Source organism: Oncorhynchus mykiss, chromosome 18 (assembly GCF_057628025.1).
Source record: "Oncorhynchus mykiss isolate SJ-2025 chromosome 18, ASM5762802v1, whole genome shotgun sequence".
Taxonomy (NCBI): domain Eukaryota; kingdom Metazoa; phylum Chordata; class Actinopteri; order Salmoniformes; family Salmonidae; genus Oncorhynchus; species Oncorhynchus mykiss.
The window spans coordinates 70,289,203-70,303,368 of record NC_143039.1 but is presented as its reverse complement, the minus strand read 5'-3'; the positions used below and the strand labels follow the sequence as shown (position 1 = coordinate 70,303,368).

General features: G+C 42.1%; 1 protein-coding gene across 1 annotated transcript in view; it reads right to left on the bottom strand.

Annotated features, from left to right (window-relative positions):
• The window catches only part of dennd3a (DENN domain containing 3a), a 53,179-nt gene extending 41,188 nt beyond the window's left edge, over window positions 1-11,991 (bottom strand). The window contains exons 1-10 of the mRNA XM_036953471.2: window positions 11,530-11,991; window positions 7,679-8,090; window positions 7,017-7,314; window positions 6,438-6,553; window positions 5,970-6,100; window positions 5,630-5,741; window positions 5,297-5,416; window positions 4,451-4,669; window positions 833-948; window positions 252-407 (exon numbers count right to left, since the gene is read on the bottom strand). Coding sequence (XP_036809366.1) covers window positions 252-407; window positions 833-948; window positions 4,451-4,669; window positions 5,297-5,416; window positions 5,630-5,741; window positions 5,970-6,100; window positions 6,438-6,553; window positions 7,017-7,314; window positions 7,679-7,759 — 1,349 coding nt within the window. The 5' untranslated portion in view covers window positions 7,760-8,090; window positions 11,530-11,991. The remainder of the gene's footprint in view (window positions 1-251; window positions 408-832; window positions 949-4,450; window positions 4,670-5,296; window positions 5,417-5,629; window positions 5,742-5,969; window positions 6,101-6,437; window positions 6,554-7,016; window positions 7,315-7,678; window positions 8,091-11,529) is intronic.
• Between the last annotated feature and the right edge of the window lie 2,175 nt (window positions 11,992-14,166).

Genomic DNA, 14,166 nt, shown 5'->3' with positions numbered 1-14,166 from the left:
GTCTCAACTATCATAGTAACATAAATAAATATAGATTATAATATTATAACAACTATGTGATATTATAATACTCATGTACATGTTTTGTCATAGTGAACGACAGTAAACTAAAACACAGTATAGCTAGCTGTCATATGATTTGATGTTAATTTCGGTTAGCCCAGAACTCAAATGCAGCATAATTTGGTCAGATGCTCAGTAACCATTTATGTGTACGTAGTCTGTCCACAAGAGATTGGTTTCATGCTGACCTGAAGATGTTGACGATGAGTTCCAGAGTGATGTTCTGGATGTGTGTGTTAAGTTTCCTCTGCCACTGCCTCCTCTGGGCCCTCTGGTCGTTGACGTCTGTACTGGACCCCAGGTGACACACGTCCAGGTCATAGTGCATCTGGAGACCCTCCGCCCTGCACACACACGTAAAAATATTCAGAAAACATGTGGAACTCATATTTGCATAAAAAACCCTTCCCCTATCTTTAACAATCCATGTTGTTTGCAGAGCAGATGGAGAGTAGCAATATGATCACATAGGACAGCAAACTAACTGACTGCGTTTACGCTGGCAGCCCAATTCTGATCTTTAACCCAATTATTGGAAAATCACTTGATCTGATTGGTCAAAAGACCAATGTGTGTGTGTAAACGTAGCAATCGAGTGTCTTGTCGTCTAGGTCATATTCATTAGGCACCAAACGTAAGAAAATAGAATGAAACAGGGATGGACAGTCAGAACTTGTCCAATAAGAAATGTTAATTTCCATTTTCCGTTGAAAAACATTTTGCTACGTCGTGCCCTAATGAACATGTCCCAGATCCTTTCCTGTCCTACCGTGTTAGAAAACACTCTCTGGCCGCCAGCGGGACGTCCGGCAGGTCAAACCCGTCGGACGAGGAAGACGACACGATGCCATCATCAATGTTAACCAGGATCAGATCATCTGTTTCCTGTGAGGACAGGGGAAAGTAAAACACAACACTCTGTCTCTCTTAGAGAACACACTGTAATGGAGGAGAACAGACTAGGGTCAAGTCAGCTCTGTCTCTCTTAGAGAACACACTGTAATGTAGGAGAACAACAGACTAGGGTCAAGTCAGCTCTGTCTCTCTTAGAGAACACACTGTAATGTAGGAGAACAACAGACTAGGGTCAAGTCAGCTCTGTCTCTCTTAGAGAACACACTGTAATGGAGGAGAACAACAGACTAGGGTCAAGTCAGCTCTGTCTCTCTTAGAGAACACACTGTAATGGAGGAGAACAACAGACTAGGGTCAAGTCAGCTCTGTCTCTCTTAGAGAACACACTGTAATGGAGGAGAACAACAGACTAGGGTCAAGTCAGCTCTGTCTCTCTTAGAGAACACACTGTAATGGAGGAGAACAACAGACTAGGGTCAAGTCAGCTCTGTCTCTCTTAGAGAACACACTGTAATGGAGGAGAACAACAGACTAGGGTCAAGTCAGCTCTGTCTCTCTTAGAGAACACACTGTAATGGAGGAGAACAACAGACTAGGGTCAAGTCAGCTCTGTCTCTCTTAGAGAACACACTGTAATGGAGGAGAACAACAGACTAGGGTCAAGTCAGCTCTGTCTCTCTTAGAGAACACACTGTAATGGAGGAGAACAACAGACTAGGGTCAAGTCAGCTCTGTCTCTCTTGGAGAACACACTGTAATGGAGGAGAACAACAGACTAGGGTCAAGTCAGCTCTGTCTCTCTTAGAGAACACACTGTAATGGAGGAGAACAACAGACTAGGGTCAAGTCAGCTCTGTCTCTCTTAGAGAACACACTGTAATGGAGGAGAACAACAGACTAGGGTCAAGTCAGCTCTGTCTCTCTTAGAGAACACACTGTAACGGAGGAGAACAACAGACTAGGGTCAAGTCAGCTCTGTCTCTCTTAGAGAACACACTGTAACGTAGGAGAACAACAGACTAGGGTCAAGTCAGCTCTGTCTCTCTTAGAGAACACACTGTAATGGAGGAGAACAACAGACTAGGGTCAAGTCAGCTCTGTCTCTCTTAGAGAACACACTGTAATGGAGGAGAACAACAGACTAGGGTCAAGTCAGCTCTGTCTCTCTTAGAGAACACACTGTAATGGAGGAGAACAACAGACTAGGGTCAAGTCAGCTCTGTCTCTCTTAGAGAACACACTGTAATGGAGGAGAACAACAGACTAGGGTCAAGTCAGCTCTGTCTCTCTTAGAGAACACACTGTAATGGAGGAGAACAACAGACTAGGGTCAAGTCAGCTCTGTCTCTCTTGGAGAACACACTGTAATGGAGGAGAACAACAGACTAGGGTCAAGTCAGCTCTGTCTCTCTTAGAGAACACACTGTAATGGAGGAGAACAACAGACTAGGGTCAAGTCAGCTCTGTCTCTCTTAGAGAACACACTGTAATGGAGGAGAACAACAGACTAGGGTCAAGTCAGCTCTGTCTCTCTTAGAGAACACACTGTAACGGAGGAGAACAACAGACTAGGGTCAAGTCAGCTCTGTCTCTCTTAGAGAACACACTGTAACGTAGGAGAACAACAGACTAGGGTCAAGTCAGCTCTGTCTCTCTTAGAGAACACACTGTAATGGAGGAGAACAACAGACTAGGGTCAAGTCAGCTCTGTCTCTCTTAGAGAACACACTGTAATGGAGGAGAACAACAGACTAGGGTCAAGTCAGCTCTGTCTCTCTTAGAGAACACACTGTAACGTAGGAGAACAACAGACTAGGGTCAAGTCAGCTCTGTCTCTCTTAGAGAACACACTGTAATGGAGGAGAACAACAGACTAGGGTCAAGTCAGCTCTGTCTCTCTTAGAGAACACACTGTAATGGAGGAGAACAACAGACTAGGGTCAAGTCAGCTCTGTCTCTCTTAGAGAACACACTGTAATGGAGGAGAACAACAGACTAGGGTCAAGTCAGCTCTGTCTCTCTTGGAGAACACACTGTAATGGAGGAGAACAACAGACTAGGGTCAAGTCAGCTCTGTCTCTCTTAGAGAACACACTGTAATGGAGGAGAACAACAGACTAGGGTCAAGTCAGCTGTCTCTCTTAGAGAACACACTGTAATGGAGGAGAACAACAGACTAGGGTCAAGTCAGCTCTGTCTCTCTTAGAGAACACACTGTAATGGAGGAGAACAACAGACTAGGGTCAAGTCAGCTCTGTCTCTCTTAGAGAACACACTGTAATGGAGGAGAACAACAGACTAGGGTCAAGTCAGCTCTGTCTCTCTTAGAGAACACACTGTAATGGAGGAGAACAACAGACTAGGGTCAAGTCAGCTCTGTCCCTCTTGGAGAACACACTGTAATGGAGGAGAACAACAGACTAGGGTCAAGTCAGCTCTGTCTCTCTTGGAGAACACACTGTAATGGAGGATAACAACAGACTAGGGTCAAGTCAGCGCTGTCTCTCTTGGAGAACACACTGTAATGGAGGAGAACAACAGACTAGGGTCAAGTCAGCTCTGTCTCTCTTAGAGAACACACTGTAATGGAGGAGAACAACAGACTAGGGTCAAGTCAGCTCTGTCTCAGAGAACACACTGTAACGGAGGAGAACAACAGACTAGGGTCAAGTCAGCTCTGTCTCAGAGAACACACTGTAACGGAGGAGAACAACAGACTAGGGTCAAGTCAGCTCTGTCTCTCTTGGAGAACACACTGTAATGGAGGAGAACAACAGACTAGGGTCAAGTCAGCTCTGTCTCTCAGAGAACACACTGTAATGGAGGAGAACAACAGACTAGGGTCAAGTCAGCTCTGTCTCTCTTAGAGAACACACTGTAATGGAGGATAACAACAGACTAGGGTCAAGTCAGCGCTGTCTCTCTTAGAGAACACACTGTAATGGAGGAGAACAACAGACTAGGGTCAAGTCAGCTCTGTCTCTCTTAGAGAACACACTGTAATGGAGGAGAACAACAGACTAGGGTCAAGTCAGGAAGGTCAGCTCAAATGAACTGGACATCCTGTTAACTTCTGTCCTGTATGTCAGTTAGGACATTGAACCACATGATCCTTTATACTATGTAAAAGTAAGTAGAAAATGCTGATAAATGATAAAGCAGTTTATTAAATTATAAATCAATCAGTGATGCGAGGAACATTGTCAGACAGTGCTGGTGCTATTCTTATCGTGGATACCTCCTGTAAGGGTTCAGGTAACAGCCAATGAGAAGAGAAGTTCATTGGCCATTAAAACAGAAATGTGTCTTTATGCACAATCCAACCCCCCCAAAACACACACAAACCCAGCAATGCAGCACTCCTGGAGCAATTACAGATGGAAAACTCTGGGACTCCAGCAACCGCTACTCTAACAACTAGGCTATCTTCCGCCCCAGGAAGGGGTCACTATCACTAGAACGGTCACTACCTGATCATGCTACAGTATTCTATTCTAGCATGGCCATGTACGCTAGTGATATCCATCCTTACCGCGGCCACCTCTTCATAATGGTGCAGATGACAGCCCATGAGGTAGGCGGTGGGCGCCATGAGGAAGTCCAGCATCTGGCTTGAGAGGACGGGGACGAAGGGGTGCTGCCACACCAGGGGGTGGATGAAGAGCATCAGGCTCTCTGCCAGCAGGGTGAGCCGGGCCCAGTCACAGGAAAACAGTACTACCCTCTGCTCTGTCAGCAGGCTGGTAATGATCTGATGAGATTCAGACAGAAGGTAACGTTGATATCAGTCCTGGCTTCAAATACATGTGTATTTTATTATTTGTTATTTAAATACTTATTTTCGGTGTATTTCAGTATTTTCTAATAATGTGGCCCGAATCAACCATTGAAAGGATTTTCTAATTATTTCCTTATTTATAGGCCTACTATTTCAACGTTTTTAAATGCCAAAACAAACCTGGTTCAAATTCCTGGGATTATTTAAGCATTTGTATTAATACTGTGTATTTAAGCATTTGTATTAATACTGTGTATTTAAGCATTTGTATTAATACTGTGTATTTAAGCATTTGTATTAATACTGTGTATTTAAGTATTTCCAAATATATTCCAATATTCAACTACCTGTGTTTTTTTAAATAAAAATCTAAATAATTACTTCCAAATGACTTTGAAAGTACTTGAAATATCCTACATCGTATTTGAACCCAGGTCTGATTGATATAGACATGTCTTTTACCATTCCAAACAGATGAACAGAAACATACTGTACATTTGCACATTATCACATTCCCACAGTCTTTTAGTCTCTTTAATTGCATTGAAAGAAAATATAATGTAGTGGGATAGGCAGTATAATCCGGCTGTCTGTCCTCACTTGGAGGAGCTGTCGGGGTCTAAAGCACAGGAAAGGCAGATGGAGGTCGAGGTCAACAGCTGGCCGGTCCTTATCCTCCCGGGAGGGAAGCCCAATCTGGAGAGGCCTCAGACTAAACACCTGGGACAGAACAGGTAGAGGAACACAGATAGTTAAATTACACTATTTTAATGTTAGTCACTTAACAATACAACACACTACATAAACATACAATAGACTGGGTGGAGCAGAGAGATTGGCAAAATGCCCATGATTGGTTTTACAGTTCATCCTTAACATGATCTCTACTGTTAAATAATGGCAGTAAATCATAGAGGGAGACAAATGGCTCACCACATGCAGTTGCCCAGGTGGAGGTATGGGCACCAGCGCCAGCTTGGCTGAAAACTCCTTCACCCTCTCCTCAAAGTCCCCCATCCAGCTGGGCTTGAGCTGGGACAAGAGACTGAGCACACACCCGTTAGATGGACACCATGCAGTCAAAACACAACATACAGGTCAAAAGGTGTCTAAGATGAGCTGAACTGATCCCTTTATAACAACGGCCCACATCTGGCCATATTTACTGTGATAACCTGTAGTCTACTGTTTTGTATTCTCGTTCGGTATTCACTTAAAACACAAAAACCTAGAGGAATGAGAGGATGGTAAGAGGATGGTGAATTGTTCTCACCATGACAGGCAGTCCCTGAGAGCGTTGTAGTAAGGGTATTTAGAGATGACACAGATGCCGTACGCCGTGTAGAGACGGGACGACTTGGAGGACAACCGGTGGCCATTTTGGTGCCCACCATCCTGAGAGAACTGGGACACAAGCAGACAACCAATCAGAGAGCAATGTTTTACACAGTGACCAATGACGTGATGTGGACAGTAATTGAAATGACTGTTCATGTGGCTGTAGACTGTATTTATATTTCATGTGTCCTTCTACATTCCCATAGCAGCAAATGTAAAAGTCTACAAATGTATTTAAAAAGAACATGGACCTAAAAGGGCCAATGTTCACAATAAATCTTTGTTTTGCTGATGAACACGCTTATGTCCATCCATCTGTCTTCAAATTATAAACCACTCTTTATTGAAGAAGGTAAAGCACTCCAGTGGGCATGGATAAAGCTCAGCCGGTAAGCCACCCCACCTGTATAGGTCTGTAGTACTGCACCACTACAGCATGTGTCCGGTTCCCGAAGACATCAGTAAACACCAGGTAATGGTACGAGTCTTCTCTCTGCTCACTGGCTATCTGAAGACCCCCTGGCCAATGGAAGAAAGCAGACACAAGACCTCATATAAGAGGAATTATAAAGTGGGTGGTTCAAGCCCTGAATGCTGATTGGCCGAGTGCCGTGGTATATCAGACCGTATACCACGGGTATAACAAAACATTTATTTTTACTGGTCTAATTACGTTGGTAACCAGTTTATGAAATCAATAAGGCACCTCTGGGGTTTGTGGTATATGGCCAATATACCACAGCTAAGGGCTGTATCCAGGCACTCCGCGTTGCGTCGTGCTTAAGAACAACCCTTAGCCGTGGTATATTGGCCATATACCACACCCCCTCGTGCCTTATTGCTTAATCGCACGACACGACACATCCACCTTTGGTGATGAAGATGACAAATCTGGAGTTATGAACATACTCCTTTGAGCATTAATATGTAGTGCTATGGTGTAGTGTGTGTGTGGCTAGCCGAAATCACCACGCTGTGTCACCTGGGAAGCAGAGCTGAGGCAGGGCGATGAGGTCCAGGTCCTTAGGGACACTGATGTCCTCTGTGGTGCCACCCCATCCATCGCTACCCTTGGCTACCTCTCCATTAGCCGTTCCAGGCCTCCCCCTCTTCTTCTTGATGAAGGAGCGCCTCCTCTGGATCCTGGTGAAGGCCGGGGCGTGACCCTGACCCTTGGTCTCGTTACTCACACTCTCTTTGGTCACAAAGGGTGGGGCGTGCACCTGCAATACCTCCGTCTCCAACAGGGGGAGCTCTTTGATTTTACCCTGCTGGTGTGACTGGCAGGAAGAGGAAACATTACATGATATCATATACAGGCCTACATGTGATGCGTATGACTATGTGTCATATGATTGATACGATGTGGTGGAAGCCTAAGCCCACGAAAATCAATGTGTAGCAGAACCAACAGTGTAGTGAATCTGCACATTTCTGACATGATTTACTGAAGCTGGAAAGAGAGCAGGCAATGGGTTATGAAAGCATAGGCACGATTTGGAATCCGATCGCAATCCGAAGCAGAGAAGTAGGGGAAGATGTCATACCACAGAAACATTTTCTCTAACCTGTTGCGTTAGTGGTCAAAAAGGGCAGTTGTTTGGGAGAAGTTGGTAAGAACACGATTGAGTCAGCAGTACCTACCTGATAGAGTTCCCTGAGTGTACTGCTGACTGCTCCAACCACCACACAAGCCTCCAGTAGTCCAGAGGGAACATCTGCCATCAGAGCCTAGACGACAGCAGAGCCAGCCGGACACCACTGACACACACACACGGCCATTGTCTTCTTTTCTGAGTCCAACAGGTGGCGTCACTCCTACGCAAAACTCCTCCTGTATGACGTTAGTTCAAACAAATGTGGAATGGGTCGCACTGTCTGACGTAAGACAAATGGTGTTTGTCTACAGTCCATAGATCCAGAATAGAGTCAGAATGATAGGTCTCCTGCTTCTCCTCCTCTACCACTTTCTTCACTTCCACACGACCCGTCTAGATCAGAATCACCTAGAGGAAAGGCCCATCTCAGTAGAATCATCTGAAACATGGCCTCAGGTCTAGGGAACGACAGATACAGACAGTCAGTTAGGTTAGTCATTCTATAAGTCACTAAGGCCTGATAGAAGTCAGCATATAGACCCTATAAACTAAGATCCTGCATGCCGGCCTGGTAATCATGAAAAACCCATCGTCATCCCACCAGATGTTGGGGCCTGATCACTCAGGCAGCTAACCAGAAACCGATCATTAACATGTTTAACATGAATCCCAAGCCCAGGGGAGGAAATCAAGTATCCGAAGTTACCGTAACTTATCTAAGTGAATCGTCAGGTTTTTGACTTAGTTTAATTTTTTGTGAACTGTAAAGCAGAAAGGTACGATTTGAACCTCATATAAACCACGTACAACATGTTCCTCCATAATGTATTACTGTGCCTGCATACTTTCCTCTGTTGTTGGCGATGGTAAAAAAAACAACTACTAATCAAGAAGAGATGGGGCTTTACTGATGTAGGTTCCAGAAAGGAGCTGGTCTGGGAGTGAAGATTTCTACAGAGATACGAGCTTTCTCAGAGTCTATTCACAGTCTATTCTCAGAACAAGAATAGACTGATGAGTTTCAGAAGAAAGCTCTTTGTTTCTGGCCCTTTTGAGCCTGTAAACCAACCCAGAAAGGCTGATGCTCCAGATACTCAACTAGTCTAAAGAAGGCCAGTTTTATTGCTTCTTTAAAATCAGGACAACAGTTTTCAGCTGTGCTAAAATAATTGCAAAAGGATTTTCTAATGATCAATTAACCTTTTAAAATTATAAACTTGGATTAGCTAACACAGGAGTGATGATTGCTGATAACGGGCCTCTGTAGGCCTATGTAGATATTCAGTAAACAAATAAATCTGCAGTTTCCAGGTACAATAGTAATTTACAACATTAACAATGTCTACACTGTATTTCTGATTCATTTGATGTTATTTTAATGGACAAAAGAGAAGTGCTTTTCTTTCAGAAACAAGGACATTTCTACGTTTGAACGGTAGTGTATATAAAAGAGCAGAACTAAAATAGCATCTTTGCATTAGTATTTGTTTAGGCAAGCCTAACTTAGTCCAGGAGTCAAATTTGACTTAACAAATCACAAAATAAGTTACATGGACTCACTCTGTGTGAAATAATAGTAAAAAAAAATAAAAAATGAACCCATCCTCTGTCCCCCATATCTGTAAGGTTTCAGTCAAGTACTGAATGTCAAGCACAGATTCAACTACAAAGACCAGGGAGCTTTTGGAAAGCCTCATAAAGAAGGGCAGTGATTGGTAGATGGGTAATAATAACAAATCAGACATTGAATCTCTCTTTAAGTATGGTTAAGTTAATAATTATGCTGTGGATTACGTATTAAACCAACCAGACAACAAAGATACAGTCGTCTTCCTGAACTGAGGGGCAGGACAGGAAGGAAACTGCTCAGGGATGTTACCATGAGGCCATTGGTGATTTTAAAACATTGTAGTGACTTCACAATAATAACATAAATGACAGACTGCAAAGAAGAATACAAATATGCATCTTGTATACAACAGGGCACTAATGCAAAAAAACAAAGCAAAGACATACAGTGTTTGGCCTAGATGCAAAGCCTTATGTTTGGAGCAAATCCAACACAACACATCACCGAGTAACTGACTCCTTATTTCCAAGAATGGTGGTGGCTGCATCATGATATGGGTATGCTTGAAAAATCAGCAAATACAGTGGAGTTTTTCAGGATGAAAAGAAGTGGGATTTAGCTAAGCATAGGCAAAATCCTAGAGGAAACCTGAATCAGTCTGCTTGACACCAGAGACTGGAAGAGGAATTCACCTTTCAGCAGAACAATAACCTACAACACAAGGCCAAATATACACTGGAGTTGCACATCAAGAACACAGTGAATGTTCCTGAGTGACCAAGTTCTGCTTTAAAATATATGGCAAGACTTGAAAATGGCTGTCTAGACATGATCACCAACATCTTGACAGAGAATTTAGCAAATAATAAATGGGCAAATATTGCACAAATCTGGGTGTGCAAAGCCCGTATAGATTCCCCAAGAAGACTCACAGCTGTAATCGATGGCAAAGGTGTTTCCAACATGTATTGACTCGGGGAGCTGAATACTTACGCAACGATTATATTTCAGCATATTTCATTTGTATTAACCTTTAAAATATGTTAGACTATTTCTTCCACTTTGACAAGAGTATTCTGAGTAGATTGTTGACGAAAAAAAAGGACAATTAAATACATTTTAATCTCACTTTGTAACACAATAAAATGTGAAGAAATCCAAGGGGTCTGAATACTATCAGTTATCTCTGGAAAAATAAACATACTTCCGGAAGTTACCGTGAATTACTTAGTGAGATTGATTTGCTTTGTTGACACAGTTTAGATATCATCCTGTCATAACTGCCATTTTGTCTGCATGCAGTGCTCATAGTCTTTATTTAACACGTAAATAATCATATTCCTAATACTACAATATGACCTATTTGGTCAAAAAGTTCAACTCAAAAGATAAAAACACAAGACACAACAAAGAGGCCTAGAGTAAGTAGGAGTGTGTGATTCATAAAGGCCAAGCAGTTTGCTTTTCTCCCCAAAAGGCACATCCGTTTCTTATCATCAGTGTAGCTGCAGTGGTGCTTACATCAGGTCTATGAAATCCCTGCCCAACATTTTGAACCAGTGAGTAGCCCAACCTTGTGTAATGGAAAACACCAGGAGTAATGTTATTCTCTCTCAAAATCCACAGTTTGGGGGGGGCTTTAACAGTTCTGCCTGTACACATCTATTCAAGGTGCAGTTCAGAATAGCAATCCATCCAAATGTTTTGTACACAACTATTCAAGGTGCAGTTCAGAATAGCAATCCATCCAAATGTTACAGTAACTCCACAACAATGGCAGAGTGAACAGAGTACAAATATAGAAATATTCCAAAACATGCATCTTGAATACATAGAGAGGATGTTGAAAAGACACGTGCACTGTTACTACACTACATGACACCAACGATGGGTTTTAAAATGTGATTTTCCAGAAATAAACGAGCCGATGAAACCACAGACATCTAGTCTGTTCTCTGCTCTGGCAGAACCCGGTCCTCCTGGCCGGTGGTCACACTGGTCATTCTAGTTCTAAACCTCAGGTACGTCGCAAGTCTGTGCCTCATGGATCTTATTGATAGGGTGCCATTTATAGTCTAACGACAGGTAGACTGATCTTTGTCCTAATCTATAAACGCATGAACACAAAAGAGGAAAAGTGATGACAGCATAGGTAGGGGACAGTGTCAGCTGTATTCAGTTTTGACACGGTCTTGACACTTTAAATGGCATTTTTGTGACAAGAAGGTTTGCATCTTAAATTTGTTTTAAAGTGGTCAGATTGTTTTAAACCCGACATATAGCTAGCTCTCTTATGACACTTTTAGAAAATACAAGACATCACCAACCTCTATTCAATCGGCTATTTTCCATCAGGTACCTTCGTTGGTGAAATAATGAAGGCGTCAAATGCAACTGTATTGTCGATAAAGCGCACACGAAGCTCCACACAGTACGGGGCTGAACTGACCCTACCACTCACCGGATAAGACCAGAACAGTGGAGCAAATGTCACATTTCAACTGTTGTTGGCTCCATACAACTTCCTGGTAAAAAGGCGGCTCATAGCCTACACAGATTCAAATTATATTCAGGACTAATATGAATCAGACGCAGATAACTCATTAAAACCGTATTAGTTAAACTGTATTGCGATTCAATTAAGATTTATATTGTCGCCTACAACTACAATCATGTTACAAATAAAACGACTATAAATGTATAGCACTGCTGGTTACAATATGTAGTTAAATGCTGCCATCCAGCGGCTGAGAGAAACATCCATGAAACGCAGAACCCTTTCCAGGGGTGAGAAATGTAACGCGAGAAGAACACCACGCGGTGGGAACATTGTATAAGAGACTACTGTCAACATTCCCAGACGAGTGGCCCTTTTTGTGCACAAGGTCTCATTTGTGCATTATGTTTAGATCATGTCCAAGACACAGTGGGCGTATGGTACTTAAGTAAAATACTTAAAAGTACTACTTAAGTATTTTTTTGGGGGGGGGCGGGGGGTATCTGTACTTAACTTTACTATTTTTTTTTACAACTTTTACTTCACTACATTCCTAAAGAAAATTATGTACTTTTTACTCTATACATTCTCCCTGGCACTCAAAAGTACTTGTTACATTTTGAATGCTTAGTAGGACAGGAAAATGGTCCAATTCACACACTTATCAAGAGAACATCCCTAGTCATCCCTACTGCCTCTGATCTGACAGACTCACTAAACAGAGAACATCCCTGGTCATCCCTACTGCCTCCGATCTGGTGGACTCACTAAACAGAGAACATCCCTGGTCATCCCTACTGCCTCTGATCTGGAGGACTCACTAAACAGAGAACATCCCTGGTCATCCCTACTGCCTCTGATCTGGAGGACTCACTAAACAGAGAACATCCCTGGTCATCCCTACTGCCTCTGATCTGGTTGACTCACTAAACAGAGAACATCCCTGGTCACCCCTACTGCCTCTGATCTGGAGGACTCACTAAACAGAGAACATCCCTGGTCACCCCTACAGCCTCTGATCTGGAGGACTCACTAAACAGAGAACATCCCTGGTCATCCCTACTGCCTCTGATCTGACAGACTCACTAAACAGAGAACATCCCTGGTCATCTACTGTCTCTGATCTGGAGGACTCACTAAACACATGCTTCATTTGTAAATGATGTCTGAGTGTTGGATGTGCCCCTGGCGATCTGTAAAATAAAAAAACAAGAAAACATTGTGCCATCTGATTTCCTTAATATTAATAAGGAATTTGAAATGATTTATACTTTTACCTTTGATACTTAAGTATATCTAAAACAAATACTTTTAGACTTTTACTCAAGTAGGATTTTACTGGATGACTTTAACTTTGACTTGAGTCATTTTCTATGAAGGTATCTTTACTTTTACTCAAGTATGACAACTGAGTACTTTTTCCACCACTGGTAAGACCTAGTATTGCAGTCTGGTAGATTTCCAGTCATTTAAATGAATCAAATACCCCCTTGGTTTAGAAATAGTATATGACTTATGTAACTTAGGCCAGCAACTGTTTCACCTTATCATAAACAGGTTCTTACAGAGTGTGGCTTTAACTGAAAGAGGAAGCTGTGGTTAGCTCAGCGTAGATGACCTGTGGTTTGACCCGAGGTGGAATGTGATGTGTGATATGGTGTGAAGGTGTAGCTATTCCCTCTCCAGTTTATCATTCATTTTATAACCCTGATAAGTCATCATTAAAGTTTGGCGCTTAATGCACTCATAGCCTTCGTGTCTTCTTCGTCTACCAAGATCTTCAGACTGTACGCTGCCTTTCCTCATATTGCCCTAAAAACAAACCACCCTCTAACGTTGATATGACTTTATATTACACATGTAGAGCATTTCATAGATGATGGCAGTTTATTCTTATAGTTACATAGCTAATATTTTGTTTTCAAAAGGTAATATATGAGTGCAATACAACAACAAAGCGACAGAAGCCCTTGAGTTTTTTTTAAAGGTGCATTCAATACAGTGTTCTTCCATGGTTCTACATATGAAGGCTCAAGCATATTTACAGAATGTATATACAGTCCTTATAGAAAAACAGCTAATACAAATAATCTGCTTTTTTATAGCAGCAAAATAAACTAAAATAGTATTTACACTGACTGCAAATACTGTTTTTCCCATTCTTTAAGTAATATCAGTGATAAATTCATTACATAAAATACTATATGCAACTCCCGTTGTCCTAAAATAAAATGACCTTATAAAAGTATCTTTAAAATAATCAGAGATGAATGATAGCATTCTCCTATCAAAAGAAAAGAGGGAAATTGAATGAGTTTCATTATCGAATTGAATTCTACTTATTCAAAAACACATTTCTGTCTGAAAAGTTAACAAATGAAATATTGGTATTGCAGCGTGACCTCAATCTTAGAAAATAAAGTGAATTGTAAAACCAGATGACACGCTCACACACGTGTTTCAAACA